The following is an 18,142-nucleotide window of genomic DNA, read 5'->3' as shown; positions in this document are numbered from 1 at the left end:
ATCAAGTGTTCTAGGCAATAAAATGTCATATTCCTTTTCCATCATAAAGAGATTGTGTAGGCTGTGCATGAAGAGTTAGTTGGAGGAGAAAGATGGGTTATTAGTTCAGCATAATGCAGTGGTGGTGGAGGGAGGAGTGGACCGATGTGAGAGAGACTGAGGAGGTAGAGTTGGAAACACTTTATGATTAACTGGATGTAGGCTATGGAGGAGGCACTGGCAGCCCACTCCAGTGCTCTTGCCTGGAAAATCCCACGGACGGGGGAGCCTGGTGGGTCTCCCAGATTCGGACACGACTGACGTGACTTAGCAGCAGCAGACGTAGATTATGATGAAGGAAGAAGAGTCAAGAGTATCTGGTGTGTCCAATTCATATAACTCGGTGAGGTATGATGGCTCTTTTTTTTTTTTTTTCTTTTTAACCAAGGTAAAGAACATAGAAGGAGGAGTGTGTTTGGAAGGAAAATGTTGAATTCAGTATGGACATCTGTGGAATACTTAAATGTCCAGTAGGCAGGTGAAGTTCCGAGTTTAGAAAAAAGATGAAAGCAGGAGTCACAGATTTGGACTTCTGTTGACTTTGCAAAGGACAGTTGAAGTAATGGGAGTGGATGAAATTTGTTGAGAAGGAAAAGTGGAACAAGAATGGAACAAGGCCTAGAATAGAACTTTGAAGCGGTGAGTAAAGGAAGAGGTAAGAAGATGGTTGGAGAAGTCGAGGAAAGGACAAACTAATAACGTCATGTGCTCATTCAGTGATAAGAAAGGATGGAGATACTCACTGAACTTAGCAGTGAGGAAATTTATCTTAATTTTGTTAACAATAGTTGTAGTGAAATCATATGGAAGCACTTTACCATTTCTTTCCTGAGTGAGTGAAGATAAAGTAGAGCAGAAAGCAACACTAATCATTTACATAAAAAGGAAGAGATGTCAGCCGAAAACAGTCTGAGGGTAGAGGAGGTTTTGTTGTCACTGTTACGGTTTATCTGTTCTTTAGGTTTCTTTTTTCAACTTTTATTTTTAAGTGCTGATGGGAAATGGAAGACGAGAAGATGAAGATAAAGGCAGCAGAAGGGACAATCAGTTAGAATAGGGTCATGGAGCTGAGGGTCAAGAATGGGGCAGGTAGTGGAAGGAACAGAACGTGTGAGCTTGAAAGGTCGAAATGTGATCAGTCTAGATTATCTGATATCTTAAACTTACTATTTCAAAAATGGAGTTTTGAATAATAGTAAGACCAAGGCATTCTCGAGAATGGGTGGTGGAGTAGAATAGAGGTGAATGTCAGGTGAGAAGAGATGAGAACCATGATTGGTTAAGGTGATGGTCTTATGGATGAGATGGGTCAAATTGATGAGAGGTTGGATGAACTGGGAAGAGAATGACTGAACAGCAAGTGCCTAGTGAAGTGGAGGTAAGAAATTCATATGTGAGCTTAATAGTGTGAGCAGTGAAAAAACCACGTTTTTATAAAAGGAGTGAGAGTTTACAGACAATATTGGGGAATGAGAAGGTCATCAATGTGATGTTCTGATGCTACAGATGGGAGTTGTGTAAGAATGAACAGCTTCGGCTTGAGCAGGGTGTTCTTAGGAGAGTTTGTTTCCATTAAGACAAAGAAAGAGGTGCCCATTCAATGAAGATTTAAGTATGTAGGGGAAGTTTGTCTACAATCAGCATAGGTCTGGACTGAGACTTGGAGCAGATGGAAGGTAATCTAAGACTTCTGGTTAGTTCCACAGTAGTCAGTGTTTAAAAAACAAGTTTTTATCTAACCTTTGCCTAAAAAGTAACGAGACTGTATATACAGTATTTAATGATTCTTGATTTAAAATGTCTCAGTGTTCAAACAAGTTTTGCTGTCTTTATGCTATGTTGTTTTTAAATATAAGGATTTGTTATCATAGGTAAATATTTAAGCTTTTAGGTTAGTAATGTCAGTCATTATATTAAAACCTCAAGTGTTTATGTTCACTTCTGTTTATTTTTTAGACCTGTTTTTATTTTTGTTACTTTTTTTTTTTACTTCTTAGCATTCCTGAGAACCACAGGTGGTAGAGGATGGTAATACGTGTACAGTTACTCAACTGCAGTGGTGGTGGATTCACTGGTGACAGGACCGCCAGTTCTCCCCAGTGTGTCTGTGCAGCGTGCGTGAAAGCAGCACTGGGTTTTATGAGCCCTGTCATTTGTTTCCGCTTGGTTTTCAGGGACCATGGCTAAACCTGCTGCGTCCCTGGCCAGAAGCAGCAGCTTGTGTCGTTCCCGCCGTAGCATCATGCCGTCCTCCCCGCAGTCTCAGCGAGCTCAGCTTCCTGCACACGCTCCTCATCCATCACACGCGCGGCAGCCCCACCACGCGCCACACGCGCAGCACTCGTTGCCTTCCCCTGATCCGGATATCCTCTCAGTGTCCAGTTGCCCTGCTCTTTATCGAAATGAAGAGGAGGAGGAGGCCATCTACTTCTCTGCAGAAAAGCAATGGTATTGGCAATGAATGAAGTACAGTATGTGCTTGGCTGGGTGGGTGGGAGGAGGGGGGAAGGAGGTGGGTGGGTAGGAGTGGTGTGTGGTATTAAGTTTTCGTTGCTGCATAACACATTACCACAGACTTCGTGGCTTCTAACAACACCCCATTTATGAGCTGTTAGTTCTGTATGCTAAAGTCCAAGCTTGGTGTGGCTAGGTTTTCTGCTCAAGGTCTCACAAGGCAAAAATCAAAGTGTTGGCTGGGCTTTGTTCTTACCTGGAGCTTGCGGGGCCTCATCAAAGTTCACTTGGTTGTGGCAGAGTTTGGTTCCTGTGGTGCTAGGACTGAGGTGCTGGTTTCTGTGCGTGCTCTCAGTTTCCAGAGGCTGCCCACTATTCCTTGCCATCCATGTGTGGCCTCTATGCCTCCTTTGCTTTGAATCTCTGCCTTCCTTTATCTCTGATCTCTAGACTTAAATTTAAAAGGCTTAGCTGAAGAATAACCTCTCGCTATTAAGATGAACAAGATTTGGTCCTTAATTGTACCTGCAAGATCCCTTCATAGCAGCGCCTGTGGTAGTGTTGATCAATAACTACCTGGGAGAAGATGTGTGTGTACCAGGGCTGGGAAGTGGGGAACCATCTTAGAAATCTGCCCACTGCAGACCTAGGATATTTTGAGATATAACTGTTAGGGGCCATTGAACACAGTTGACTCACATCTCAGAATATAAACCTGTCTAATGAATAGTTCTGTATGTAAACTGTAAAGGCACGAACCTCAGTATGCTTGAGCACAAAGATACATTAAATATGAATGACTCAGGTTTTAAAATATTTGTTGTCACTTAATGATTTGTTCTGTTGCATGCTAGTACTTGGTAGCAAGCATGTAGTATCAGATGCTAAAGGTTTAGGAACTTAAAGGAGGAACTTATATTCACAACAGCTCCTTTTTTCTTTCTATAAATGGATATAGTGGCAGTGTGTTCTAGTCCAGTGAGACCTCGTGTTATTGGGGATCTCTCTTTCTAAACCATATTCCTTTTTTGGAGGAGGAATGAGTGACAGGAAAACTGTTAATAGTTTCTGATCCTGCCACTTAATAGCTGTGTGGCCTGCCTTCTTACTGCTCTCCTGAGAGAAACAAAGCCAGAGGGAATGGGCTGGACGTTTTCCATGAGCCCCGGTGGTTCTCTGTCATGTGATTTTTTTTTTTTTTTTTAACATATCATCGTTTTATTTACCAGTAGAAGTAAAATGCATGATTAGCAGGGGATCAGTATGGCATATTCCTAAGGAGGTAGAACAAGTTTTGTATCCTCACTGCTACTGAGAATTTGATGCAGCTTTGCTTGGTTAATACTTTATAGCTAGCTTTTTTGGTCTAGCCTTTGCAGTGTAACTATAGTCACCAGTAAGATGGCTTTACTGACAAAACTAATTCTGTATGGCTTACAGAATTGGTAGGAAAACTCTAGAATTAAAATTCTTGTCTAGAATTTTTTGCAGTGATGGAAATGTTCAGTCCTTGTTTCAAAGAGCACTGTCAGAAATTCACAGCTCGCTGATGAATATGAGAAGAATTTAGATTCAGAAAACGTCCTCTTCTCTATTTTAGTCTTTTAAGTGTTGAACGACCAGAATCCTTACAAAATGATAATAAATAAAGCATTTGCTATTTACTGATCTTTTAGGTTCTGCACATTACTACATGTACACACTCATTTAAACCTTACTTTAAGTCTTGCTATACATGCATTAAACTTACATAAATTCAACTACATATCAATATGGAGAAAAAAAGGTAGAAAAATGACATAAATTGTATATACAATTAAGTTCAACATTCCAAAGAATATATGTTGTAGAAAAAATGGGAGATTTTAAGGTGAACTGGACCTATATTCCAAATCTGACTAAGTTATACAGAAGAAGCAACACTTCAGATTATCATTGTTTTGAAATTAGGATGTGAGGACTAGAAGAAATATTAGAAGTTAATAAAATTCTCTTACTCTGACAGGAAAATTGAGATCTGATTAAGTGATGACCAGGACAGGAATCTAGGTTTCCTAACTTAGACCAGTATTCTTTTTGCACATTATTTAGATTTTAGAAACTAGACTTTGGAATATTTTTAACCTAGTTTAGAATTTCATACACAAAGCAGCCAAACCACATAACAGAATAAAGAGTAAATTCATAAAATTTTAACTAAATCCCCTTCTGATTCTGGAAACTGAACAGCTCCTAGGAATGGTGATATATATATATATATATATATATATATATATATGCTGTTTGATTAATGGAAATCTACTCCAGAAAGAAGCCTTGCAGAAAAGTCCTTACCAGTGATTGATTTCTGAGTCATTTCTTCCTGTCTGAACTGCCTCTTGCCCCCTGTTAGCACTATCCATTATCAAGTTGTAAAAGCTTTTGAAAAAAGTATGTAGTACATGTAACTGTATAAAATGAAAGCATCATTTAAATCTCTTATTATCCCCAGGAGACTTTCTGCCTTCTGAGAGCTTGTGGTGTAATAGACAATCTGCACATACATGTATGTGTAAAGTTCATAGAAAGACTAAATACATTTAGCAATCTAATATGTATCTAAAGTATGATATTAAGATACATGTCAGAAGCCATAAACATGCATCTCATAATGTGAATTATGATAGTAATCATAGGTCTTCCAAGGTGAGAGATGATTTACATCATTCACTCTGTAAATGTGAATTTAGTCCTTGCTGTGTGTTGTGTACTTGCTAAAAACTTGAGCTGGCAAGACAGGTGAGACAAGGTCCTGGCCTAGTTCCAGCTGGTGGATTATGATCATATGTGTTCCTGCTTTTCTGTCTTCAGTTCTTTTCCTTCTCTCACCTTATTTCTTTTGCCAGTTACTTTTTTACTCTGATCCTACCTTGACTGTACTTTCCATTTCGTAGTCATTCCTTTCATGGAGTGAGTGCTGTTCATCTCACCTGGATGGTACATACGAAAATGAATATAACATGATCCCTGTTCTTCCCTCCTTCCCTCCCTTATTTATTGAATGTCCCCATTAGCTTGTCACTATTCCAGGAAAAAACAAGTTAGTAAGACTCCCTGTCTTCATTCAGTCTCTATTCTTTTGAGGAAATTGACTATAAACAAGTTAATATAAAGTATTTTAGGTAGTGATAAGTTCTGGGAAGCTAAACAAAGACAGGTAAAAGGAGAGAGAAAGCGGCTTTGTATAGGGTGAATGGGGAGATATCTCTGGGGAGAGAACATTTGAGCAGTGATGTGAATGACAGGGAGAAGCAAGCCATGCAGAGAAGAAGGGAGAAAGATGGGGCAGAGGGAACAGTAAGAGCAGCAGCCGTGAGGGGTCACAAGACCGGCATGTGGCAGGAGCCGGGCTGAGGCTGAAAATGGTACGGCGTGCCGCCGGAGGGACGGCGAGCCTGACTGTCCCGGTTTTAGTGGACTTCGGCAAGGACTCTGGATTCTAGCCTAAGCGAGTGAGGAAGCATTGGAAAGTTTCTTGAGCAAAGGAATGACGTGCTCTGGTTGAGTTTTTAAAAAACACTTTAAGGGCTGTTCAGAGAAGTCAGCGAGAGGGAAGAGCAGGAATGGAAGCTGGGAAGCTACTGCGGTCCTTGAGGTAGGGCAGGAAGCGGGATAGTGGCAGCGGGACAGGCGGAAGGAGGTAGCTTCGAGCTTATTTGGAGGGAATAGCTGGTGGCATTTACTGTATGTGGGCTTTGGGGTTATAAACTTTATTTTCCTAGTCTTCTTTATTTCTGTTTCAACTGCGGAGAAAGTGAGGGAAATCACAGAGGAATAAAGTGAGAACTTACTAAATAGCCCTGTATCATTGCCTTTCGCCTGCCATCCGCTCCCTACCCTGATACACCTCAGCTCTCTTCTCTCTTTTTAGACTTGGGAGAGGTGATACTTTAGCTTAGTGTATTCTTTTCTTCCTTAGGAAACTATATTCAGTCAATTTAATGACTAAAAATATAGGGAGAGGCAGTGTCTATAATTTGTCTTTTCAACTGTATGTCAAGTATATGATTTCGTAAGAAAAGTTTTCAGTATGGAAACAAAACACAAAAGTAGCTAAATGATAAAAGTCCGTAAAAATTAAACATTTTCATTTCTCTAACAATTGAAGGAGTTGTAACTTCAGTTATAATGTTTTCTAGATTGTTTATCATAGTTTATGTTAAAAATTAAACATTGAATTTTGATAAATATTTTATTTAGAGTAGCAGTTTTCTAATTTTGTTGAAATGTGTACAGAAGGATAGCTTAGACTGTGGAAGTTGTTTTGGTTAGGATTCGCTGGAACATCTGCTGATACCCTTAAGAACATACTGACAGAATTTACCTTTGCCTCTCTCTCATCCAGGGAAGTGCCAGACACAGCTTCAGAATGTGACTCCTTAAATTCTTCCATTGGAAGGAAACAGTCTCCTCCTTCAAGCCTTGAGATATACCAAACGTTGTCTCCTCGAAAAATATCAAGAGATGAGCTCTCTCTAGAGGATTCATCGCGAGGAGATTCACCCGTAACTGCAGACATCTCGCGGGGTTCTCCTGATTGCGTGGGCCTGACAGAAACTAAGAGCATGATCTTCAGTCCTGCCAGCAAAGTGTACAATGGCATCCTGGAAAAATCGTGCAGCATGAACCAGCTCTCCAGCGGCATTCCCGTGCCTAAACCTCGCCACACCTCGTGTTCCTCAGCGGGAAACGACAGCAAGCCAGTGCAGGAAGCCCCGAGTGTTGCCAGGATAAGCAGCATCCCACATGACCTTTGCCATAATGGAGAGAAGAGCAAAAAGCCATCAAAAATTAAAAGCCTTTTTAAGAAGAAATCTAAGTGAACTGGCTTGGCTGACTTGGTGGAATTCCATGCACATCTTTGACATCTTTAAACTTTTATCTCCCATCCTCACTCCCCCTTTTTGTTTTAATTTTAGGAATGTAACTCCGTTGAGGCTTTCCAGACTGGATGCCACAGTGGAATGTCCTTAAGGGCAGCTGTCTACTGTCTGCTTATTTAAATGACCATATAATCAATTTGTCAAGCCAGTTATTACTGAAAAATCACTAAGAGATGAGACAGTTTACAGTCGTTTTTGCCTATTTATTTCTGCTTTGTTATTAGTGATGTATATACAACATTTTGTTGAAAGCCACTATGGACTTACAAGCTTTAATGGACTAGTAAGCCAGCATGGGCTTGCAGAAGTTTCTTGTTTACCAGAGCATCTTCTTATCTTTCCACAGAGCTATTTACATCCTGGACTGAAATAACTTTAAAGGAGTAAAATTAATTGCACTACTGTTTTCCAGACTGGAAAAATATCCCTGCAAGTGAAACTGTATAGAGTTTATAAAATGACTACGGATAGGGGACTGTTTTCACTTTTAGATCAAAATGGGTTTTTAAGTAGAACCTAGAATTTCTAATTGACTTGATTTCTGGAAATGAAAACCCGTGCTTTTATTATGGGATGCTTCTTTAAATGCATTTATCATTGTAAGTTTCAAGTCCTGCTGTAAAGATCATGTTGTTTCGTTTATCCCAGGGCTTTCACTGTGATTTTCTGCATTGCAGGCTGTATGATAAAATATAAATAATTTAAAGAGAGAAGGCTTTTAATTCCTTACACAAGTAGAGTTAAAAAACTTGATTGATGGACTTAAAACATTCACAAGCATATTCTGAGGTGGGGGAATGTGGGAATTCAGGCACTTGTTTACAGACTTAATAACTGCAAAGGATTTATGGTTTGTGAAAAACTTGTACTGTGGAAAAGATAATAAATCTCAGACATTATTGTGTGGGACTGTGCTGATTTTTGTTGATAACACTCCACTAAGAACACTATATGTTTTCTGGAGAGCTGTGTAAACTGTCTTCTTGCTTAATTGCAATATAAGAAATAGTGATGTTTTGAAAGCAAGTTGTCAACAAATTTCTTTCTATTTTATATTGTTTGTCATATTTTTATGTAGTTTGAAATGTTTAAATGTTCTAATATCAAGATTAACAAATATAAATTTATGGTGCATTTAGATTGTGTTGTATTAATTTGTAAAGCTTGTTAAAATGATAGCATATGATAAAGGTAACTTTTACCATGAAGATTGTCACATGGAGCAACAAAGTACATTAATATCTGAGGAGTTTCTGCTTAAACAAATTCTTTAAAAAAATTCAGCCAAAATGTTCTGGTTAATGCAGTGTGGGTGGATGTTTGGTGCATATTAACTAGATGGTTTTTCAGCTTTATGGCTGTAACTGGTAATGTGCAACTCAGTCCTGTTTAGATGAAAATGCTGATTAAACAATCAGCATTTGAGATTTACTCCAAAGAAGTACTTTAGTTAGAATATGAACAGTTTCCCATCAACTCCTGTAAATTTTGCGTACTTTAATGCAGTTGTTAAAACTGTTAAGGTCTTGAGTGATTTTTATATATACAGATATTTATATATTTAGTAGACAGTGGTATGAGTTAAATAATTTGACTGAAATGGACATAGTGTTTTGGACTAATTATAAGGTAAGTTAACCTGAAAGGTCAAGAGTTGAGGAACATAGGCTCGAAAGCTGTTGAGGAAGGGGAAAAACTGCATAAAGAATTGAAAAGCATTATGCAAAGTTTCTTCAGAATGAAGGGAATATCTTCTTTCTTCTTCTTACACCCAGGCAGAAGTTCTTCCCTTTGAAAACTGCAGAAGGAATGAGAACTTTTCAGTTTGATGAATAGAAGAGGTAAAAGCTGCAGTGTGCGGAGTGGGGCTGGGAGGAGGAAGGGCTCTAGGAACGCCCAGCAAGGCCCCCACTGGTTCAGGGTTTCCAGGGATTCTGGATCAGAAACACCTGTATGCTAGAACTTGTGATTGGGAGTGGGAGAGGCCAGCCTAAGTAGAATGTGGGCTGTCTTAAGTCAGAGAATGCACTGTTTGTGCTAGATTTCATACACTTTTTATAAACAGATTCAACCAAGGAATACTTGTTGCTGCTCCATGGTGCTTGTAATATTTACTTTGCATTAGTACAATGCTCCATATTCGTAAATTCAAAAGATAATTGAGTTTTGGAAAGCCACAGTAATTCCACATCACATCATTTACACATGAAGAGTTGGATGTTAGTATAAATTTTTGAACTTAACCTATTTGTAACCTTATTTTAAGCTTATAAAAACTGGTATTTTCCTGATTTTAAAAGTTATTACTTATAAAAAATGATTCATGATAGAAAAGTATGAAGAAGAAAAACAACCAAGCAGGTCAAATTCTACTGCCTAAAGTAATCCTTTTAATATTTTGGCATGTTTTCTACTAGATCATTTTCTATATATTGATACATACTTTACATAATTGAAATCATACTATATATCTTTATATTATACTTTTTTACTTAATATAAGCATTTCTCCATCATTAGTAAAAACTCTTTAAGAGCAACTTTTTAGTGATTATATGATTTCAGGAGCAACATTTTAATGATTGTATGATATGCTGTTGTATTGATTTATCATTATCTTTTTAAACATACTTTTATTATTAAGCATTAGGCTGTTTCCAGATACGGAATGCTAACATTTAACATTTGTTGAGCACCCTGTATGCCAGGCACTGTTTTAAACTCTACTGTATTTTCTCATTTAATTTTTACACCAACCTTCTAAGGTAGGTATGATTTTTTTTCTTTTTTTAAAATAACCATTTTACTGATGAGGAAACAGTCCAGAAAATTAATTATTTGCTGAAGATCATTAGCAAGTGGTAGACTTATGCTGACTTCTAAGAAATACTGCATAAATTCTAATGAACATTCTCATTCCTTGGAATACGTATTTTTAGAAAAGCATAAAGACTTAGTTTATGTACATGCATATGTATTTGTATGTATACACATGGAGTCTTAACATGTATACCTTGAGGGTAACTGAAAGTTCTTGCTCCATGTAGCTGTGTTTATATTCCCCTAATACCTGAGTGTACAAGTACCTTTTTATTTCACATCATCATTTCTGAATTACCATTTTATTAAAACTTCACTATTTTAATAAGTATTTTTTTTTTTACTAGGTAAATAATGTCTAGTGTGGATGGAAAGTTTTTTTTGTGCCATGTGTTTTTAATTTCAGTGAATTATTTCTTCATGTCCTTTGCCCATTAAGTTCTTGGGGTCCTAGTGTTTTTCTCAATCTTTTACACAGTCTTCAAATACTATTCTTGTATTCTTTATTTACTAACTAGAACAGTGAATTTTTTTTTTTTATCAAATAGCATTTTACATGTTTATTTTTAAAAGTAAGCTGAAGAAAACCTACCTTTAAGTTTTAGTCTTACTGCTCTCCTGTTTTTAGGTGTCGAGAGAGACTAGGTCCCCCCTCCCCCAAATAGCAGATACGAAGTATTCAGAATCTGCGTAATTCATTCAACAAGTACCTAATTGCTTACCATGCACCAAACATTATGATAAGCTCTGGAGATATGGAGGCTAATGTGACAGGTACCTCCCCTAAAGGAACTTGATATTTAATAGGGGAGACAGGTCATAAACCCTAACGTAAGGGCAGTAATAGAAATACAAACCAAATGTCGGGAAGAGGGATTATGTAACTCAAAAGTATTTACTAGATCAGGGGTAATTTGATGGTGTTAATTTGCTAAGGATGTGGAGAGGTTTGCTATGGCTGAAATATGCCAAGTCCAAAGGCAAGTTAGTTTTAGGGCTCCTACTAACTAGTAGTCTAGTTCCAACAAGCGAGCTTGCAGTTGTTGAGTTCCAGCAAAACACTTTGTGATAGCCGTGAGGGTGCCCACTCTGGGATAAGTTGTTCACCAGAGAGACACCCTGAACTGCCGCACAAGAGGCCTGATAGCGCCGTGAGAGACTTCCCTCCCCACCTTCTCGACCCTGAAACAAAGCGGTCTGTTGAAAGACACTCCAGATTTACCCAAGTGGTCCTGATCTGATCTTTTGCCAACTCATATTTTTGAGGAAACTCCATCCTGTTTTCCATAGTGGCTGCACCAGTTTACATTCCCACCAGCAGTGTGGGAAGGTTCTGTTTTCTCCACACCCTCTCCAGCAGTTTTTATTTGCCGACTTTGATGATGGCTATTTTGACAGGTGGAAGATGATACCTCATGTAGTTTTGATTTACATTTCTCAGCTGGTATCAGGAGGGCTTCAGGCCAGTTTTCAGATGTTGCCTCAGTCTCATCATTGGGCTTTCCTGAGGTTATCTACGGGTCTCTGACCCACAGGGTCCTATTCATGACAATGTCTGTTGTGGGCCCAGGTAGGACATTATAGGGAGGGCTCAGTCCAGATCTTGATTTCTTATCTGCGAGAAAGGATTGAGGCAATGCTCAGGATTCCTTCATGAGCTAGAATTTTGACTGTCAAGGTCTCCATTATCCCGAAGTTTGATCTTTTACTGTTTATGTTGCAGTATCTTCATTTGCCTTTAAAAATGAGAGAGCAGGCAGGTAAGGAGAGCAGTTGTGCAGCTGGCAGGAGTCACAGTGACTCGGCCCCTCCAAATCCCCAGTCTTTTTTTTTTTTTTTCATTTATTTTTATTAGTTGGAGGCTAATTACTTTACAATATTGTAGTGGGTTTTGTCATACATTGACATGAATCAGCCATGGTTTTACATGTATTCCCCGTCCTGGTCCCCCCTCCCACCTCCCTCTCTACCCGGCTCCCTCTGGGTCTTCCCAGTGCACCAGGTCCGAGCACTTGTCTCATGCATCCAACCTGGGCTGGTGATCTGTTTCACCCTAGATAATATACATGTTTCGATGCTGTTCTCTCGAAACATCCCACCCTTGCCTTCTCCCACAGATATGCAAAACAGAAAAAGACACAGATGTACAAATCCCCAGTCTTTAAAGCAGCAGGAGTGTGCAGCCTCCCCTTCCCACATCCTGCCTGGTTGGCCTGGCAGGTTCTAGTCCTCTGTTAGCAGGGCTCTAAGAAATGAGTCAAACTTGTTCTTGTCTTGCTTCTAACTGCCACATTTTAGTTTCAAATAGTTGTGTGACATAGCAGCCTTTCCAGTGTTGTGGTTCTGTTGAGAATACCTAGTGTCTGTTTCTGGTAGAGGTCTATCACCTCTTTAATTGGAGCATCTTAGTTCTGAAGTATCCACATGGGCTAATTTTCCATGTGTGAGAGCATTAACTTCTGGACTCTCTCACATACCTTCAGTCCCTGGGATTTGATAGATCAGAGGGGGATTGAAGGGCAATACCACTTAGGAACTGAAAGATTTCTAGAATAAGAATGTGGCTTTTTTGTTTTGTTTTTGAAATACCAGTTATTCAACTTTGGTGCTGCTCCTTGAAAAAGCTTTCAATTAACACTCAAGATGTGCATCTGTAGTCAAAAAGTACTATGACAGGAAATTAAAGAGGGGCAGGTTGAGGGTGGGTGGGGGATAACGCCTGGGTGCAGCAGTGAGCCAGAGGTTACCTTTGACCTATAAAGTATAAAGATAAGACAGTGAACCCGGGAATACGACCAGGGCATGGAACCTTGGGAAAGGAGAGGACAAGTAGGGAGCGAAAAGGTGCATTTATTGTCAGATCACCAAATCTTGTTCATTTAATTCCTGAACATCTCAACTAATGCCTCTGCTGCTCCGGGGCCTTGCTCTCTTCATTTCTCATCTTATTAACTTTAAAGGGCCTTACCATCTTTCATCCACTTGGTGAGCTTTCCAAGCTGCAGGATGGATTTTTCTCTGATTAAAATCTCTCTATGCCTCTCTGTTGCCTGTACGATAAAGTACAAACTTGAACTAGCAAAAGACCTTGGTGTTCTGGGCCTGTTTGCTTCTCCAGCCTCATGGCTTTCATGAGGACACAACCACGTGTAACCTTCAGTTACACAGAACCACATGGAGGTTTCTGAAAAGCCAGGCTACTGCTTTTGCCTGGAATGTCCGCTCCAGTCGTGGGCCATAAACTCTGAAGGTTTAACTCGGCTCAGGTATCTCAGGAGGCCTTCCATATACGTCCCGATCAGAGCGTGATAGACCACTTCTGTGAATGTCCAGAACTTGGTGTTGATTCTAGCCCTTGTCACATCAGACTGTTAGTATATGGAACTGTTGATCTGTTTTCCCAGTAATCTGAAGTGCTTAAGAGCACGGGCTCTGCCTTCTCTTGCTTTGAAGTCCCAGGACTGGAACTTCAGTCACTGAATACATTGCATGCCTGATGAATGAATAAATGAGTAACAGACATCACTGCTGCCTTCGAGTTTCAGGCTGTTAGGGCATTCACAAATTTAATGATTAAAAGGCAATTCGAGACTATTACCTCGTATAAATGAACGTGATATGGCTGTATTTCCATTGTCTTATAATGCAGATTCCAAAGAAGGAAGAGACCAAGATGGCGTGGGGGTAATGAGTCTCTTTTCTTTGTGAAAGAAATGTAATGTAATGTAGTGTAATGTAATGTAATGTATATTTAGAGCTGGGTTCTACCCCTGGGTTAGGAAGATCCCCTGGAGAAGGAAATGGCAACCCACTCCAGTATTCTTGCCTGGAGAATTCCATGGATGGAGGAGTCTGGTCGGCAGTAGTCCATGGGGTCACAAAGTCAGACAAGACTAAGTGACTGACTTTTCACTGAACGAGGAGCGCTGTCTGATTAGGCCTAAAAGAAACGGTGTCAGAATGGCTGGCTTCTTTCCTTTCAGGCTCTGTTCAGGCATTTCCTCTGTGCAGTTGCTTAGCTTATCCAGTCCTGCTCTTCACTTGAGCTTTTAATGACTGTTCTACATATCTGGTAATTAATGGGATCCTTGAATCATTAGATCTTATTCTTTTAGTAAGTATATAGTGAGAGCCTATACTATGCTGTGTGCTGAGCACAGGACAAGAAGATAAACATAGTCTTCACCTTGCTTGTTGAACACATCCATAAATAGCTGTTTAAATCACCCTGTTTGTTATTAGGGGGCTTCCCAGGTGGCACAATTGATAAAGAACCTGCTTGCCAATGCAAGAGATGTAAGAGACGTGGGCTTCGTGGTCCCTGGGTCAGGAAGATCCCCTGGAGGAGGGCATGGCAACCCACTCCAGTATTCTTGCCTGGGGAATCCTATGGACAGAGGAGCCTGGTGGGCTGCAATCCATAGGGTCACAAAAGAGCTGGACATGACTGAAGTGACTTAGCACATTTAGTTTGTTATTAGTGCTATGAAGAAAATGGTCACAGAGCCAGGCAGGTATTGAAATGAGCTTTAACTCCATTAAAGGGCAGGAAGGGCCTTGCCATGAAGTGATTTTGTGCTTCACCCTGCGGAGTTAGTAGGAAACAGACAAAGGAGATCCAAGTTTTTGAATTGCCCAGGCAGTGGTAATATAGAAAGACTTGGGAGGAGAAGCATCAGGTGTGTGCAGGAAACTGAAGGAAGGCTGGATTGTAATGAGGAAGCCAGAGAGCGCTGAGAGAGCAATGCCTTGCAGGTCATGTTTAAGACGGTAAACTCGCTCCTGAGACCGTGGGAAATCATTGAAAGGGTTAAGTGTGGGGAAAATGATTCTTAAATTTATTTTACATTTCTATTGCTTCCAGATAGCTTGAGGGGTAAACACTGTTGATTTATGTATCCTTACATTCCCTCTTAGCACCTGTCACTAAATCAAATAGTGAATATTTAGCGACTTGGTTTCCAAGCGGAGAGAGAGAAATGCCAGTGTGAGAATTAGCAGGGTAATTCAGGAGACAGATAGGGACTCTAGAAAAAGCCACGGAGAGTCACGGGGAGCCTTGGGAGTAGGGTGGTTCTACTTCCCTTTGGTTAGAAGTTTGTATTATAATAGCTGGGATTGCTGTGGCAAAACACCATGGACCGGGGGCTTCAACAACAGAAACTGATTTTCTCACAGTTCTGGATGCTGAAACTGAGATCAAGCTGCCAGCATGACTGGGTTCTGGTGAGGCCTTTTCCTGGCTTGTAGACAGCTAGCTGCCTTCTTGCTGTGTCCTCACAGGGCAGAGAGGGGAGCGAGAGACGGGGAACACTCAGGTCCTATCAGGTTAGGATCCCATTGTGTGGTTTCATTGAACCTTAATTACCTCCTTAAACTTCCCTGGCGGCTCAGTGGTAAAGGACTCGCCTACCGACACAGGAGACGCAGGTTCAATCCCTGGGTCGGGAAGATCCCCTGAAGAAGGAAATGGCAACCCACTCCAGTATTCTTGCCTGGAGAATCCCCATGGACAGAGGAGTCTGGCAGGTTATAGCCCATGGGGTCACAAAGTGTCAGACATGACTTAGTGTCTGAACAACAAGACTCTGTCTCTAAGTATAGTCACAATTGGGGTTAGACCTTCAACAAATGAACTTAGGGAGGATACAACTCAATCCTTCACAGGTTTTACACTGTGAAACCAGTGAAGCAGTGGTTCTCAACGTGCAGGCAAGTCAGCACTAGCTCTCCCAAAGTTAATGCTGAGGGGACCTTTCTTGGAAGTTCCTGTTTCTTTTAATTCTTGCTAGGAATTCAATTGACATTTTAAAACTATATCCCAGGATGATCCTGGTTGTATCAGGGAACAATGACTGTATCTATGCATTGTATTCCTTGCCTGTAAACTGGAGGGCTTCTCCACATTTAATTCTGTTACTCGCTCTGAATTTTTTTCCTGGTCAGGAAAATTTAAGCAAAACCAACCTTTGCTTGGTCTTTACAGGAAAAGCAGCCAGTTTTTCACTGTCTTGTGCTGGGTGTTATTTGTCTTGCCACGACTGACTGCCTTGTTAAACAGCTATTGTAATCTCCATATTGTTGGCTGAGTGGGTGCCACGCATGCATAACTTTCCCGCAGATGGATCACAGCAGAGTTAGATTTGAAGGAGGGGAAAGCAGGAAATGCAATTCTGACCTTAGTGGTTTTTAACCGGAATGCTTCAGCTTCAAGTCACAGAAAACATGAGTAAACAATGGCTCAAAAATTTGAGGCTCTATTTTCCCTCCTAGGATTGAATGTCCAGAGAAAGGTGGTCCAGGTGGTGGTCCTTCCCTCTTTCCACTGTATCCATCCTCGCTGCCTAATGGCCCAGGACAGCTGCACTGCCTCTCACATCACGCATCCATGCCAGGCAGGAAGAAGGCAAAAGCTAAGCAGTGTGTGCCTGTTGACGCCACTACCTTGTAAAGAGCTTTTCAGGAAGCTTTGCCCAGTAACACCCCTCTTCACTTCATCAGCCAGGACTGTGGCTCATAGCATCATCCACAAGAGAAGCTGGGAAATAGAATGGTTTAACATTTATTTATTTATGTTTTGTATGCTGCTGCTGCTCTCAGACACAACTCTACTGATGATAGAGAAGGCGGCTGGATTTTAAGGAAAGAATTAGAAACGTCTGCCACAGGTCACTGGGCACTTGCCTGACCTTGAGATAAATTTTGAAATGTTGGAGTTTCCCACAACTAGAGAGTGGCCCCTGCTCCCGGCAACTAGAGAAAGCCCTCGGGCAGCAATGGAGACCCAGCACACCAAAAATAGCTTAATAAATAAAATTATTACAAAATAAAATGTTTGTACTTCTATCATGTGCCAGGGACCGTTCTAGATACTGGGAGTACAATAGTGAAAACAAAAATGAAAAAACAAAAAGAAAACCAGACAAAGCCAAGTCTTCACTCTCATGGGGTTACAGTCAAGTTGGGGATACAATCAACAAATGAACTATGTAATATGTTAGATGAGTGGAGTGAAGACTGAGGTGGTGGTTTGCAGTTTTCAGTTGGATACTCATGAAGACCAGTGTTTGGAACCTAGTGTATGAGTAATAACATGAAGGAAGTGAGGTATGTAAATTCCTTGGAATATAAATACCTTGAAAGGAAACTCTAAGGCACGGCAACAGGGAACAACAGATACAAAGGCCCTGCATTCCTCTTTGTACTTCCAGTCTATGTTTGTTTTATGGGTTCTCATTATTTTTATCTTCATGGGCATTTTTATCTTCATATGGACATTGGTATATACAGTTGAGATATGAAGGGCACTTCTAGGGGTTGTCTTAATACTTCTTCCCCCTTTGGAAAAAATAAGGTACTCGAATGTACATCTTGAGAAAGACACTTGTTAAGTGTCTTTTCCCACTTCTCTCCCTCCTCCTGAATCCTGTTCCCTTATTTCCTTATCCTTCCAGAGATAATGCTGTAGAAATTATAAAAATGGATTTGATAGCTCTGAGTATTAGCCCTTACATTTCCTACCTGTGATACTGGGCAAATAGCATATCCTCCCAGAGCCTATCAGCTCATCTGAGAAGCTGGGATGGATGCTGATGCCCCCCCAACTCTTGATGTACTAAGTGAGGTGAGGTGGTGAAGACCTCGTCTCAGAGCTGGGTACCTGTTGGTTATCTCTACTCTTCTCTTCCTTATGGTCTTCAGCCTCTGGGTCACATAGAATATCTGAGGTAGGTCAAGCACTGTTCTTTGAAAAAAGGACTTCATACACTTTACCAATGTGTGAGAATCTAGTGTCACATGTATATTCCTCAGTGAAGTTATATTTACCAGCCTGTCCCTACACCCAACCCCAAAGTCTTCTGAGAGGCGGACACCAGGCCTTTACTTACTGAATGTCAGACACCAGTG

The 18,142-nt window shown here is 40.5% G+C and overlaps 1 protein-coding gene across 2 annotated transcripts in view; it reads left to right on the top strand.

Annotated features, from left to right (window-relative positions):
- The window catches only part of STIM2 (stromal interaction molecule 2), a 164,543-nt gene extending 156,229 nt beyond the window's left edge, over positions 1-8,314 (top strand). For both annotated transcript variants that reach the window (XM_020897628.2, XM_020897629.2), the window contains 2 exons: positions 2,214-2,487; positions 6,878-8,314. In XM_020897628.2, coding sequence (XP_020753287.2) covers positions 2,214-2,487; positions 6,878-7,355 — 752 coding nt within the window. In that variant the 3' untranslated portion in view covers positions 7,356-8,314. The remainder of the gene's footprint in view (positions 1-2,213; positions 2,488-6,877) is intronic.
- Positions 8,315-18,142: the final 9,828 nt, after the last annotated feature.

The sequence above is a fragment of the Odocoileus virginianus genome, chromosome 21 (assembly GCF_023699985.2).
Source record: "Odocoileus virginianus isolate 20LAN1187 ecotype Illinois chromosome 21, Ovbor_1.2, whole genome shotgun sequence".
Classification (NCBI taxonomy): domain Eukaryota; kingdom Metazoa; phylum Chordata; class Mammalia; order Artiodactyla; family Cervidae; genus Odocoileus; species Odocoileus virginianus.
Note: the sequence above shows the minus strand (reverse complement) of the source record. Positions and strands in the feature narration are given on the sequence as shown.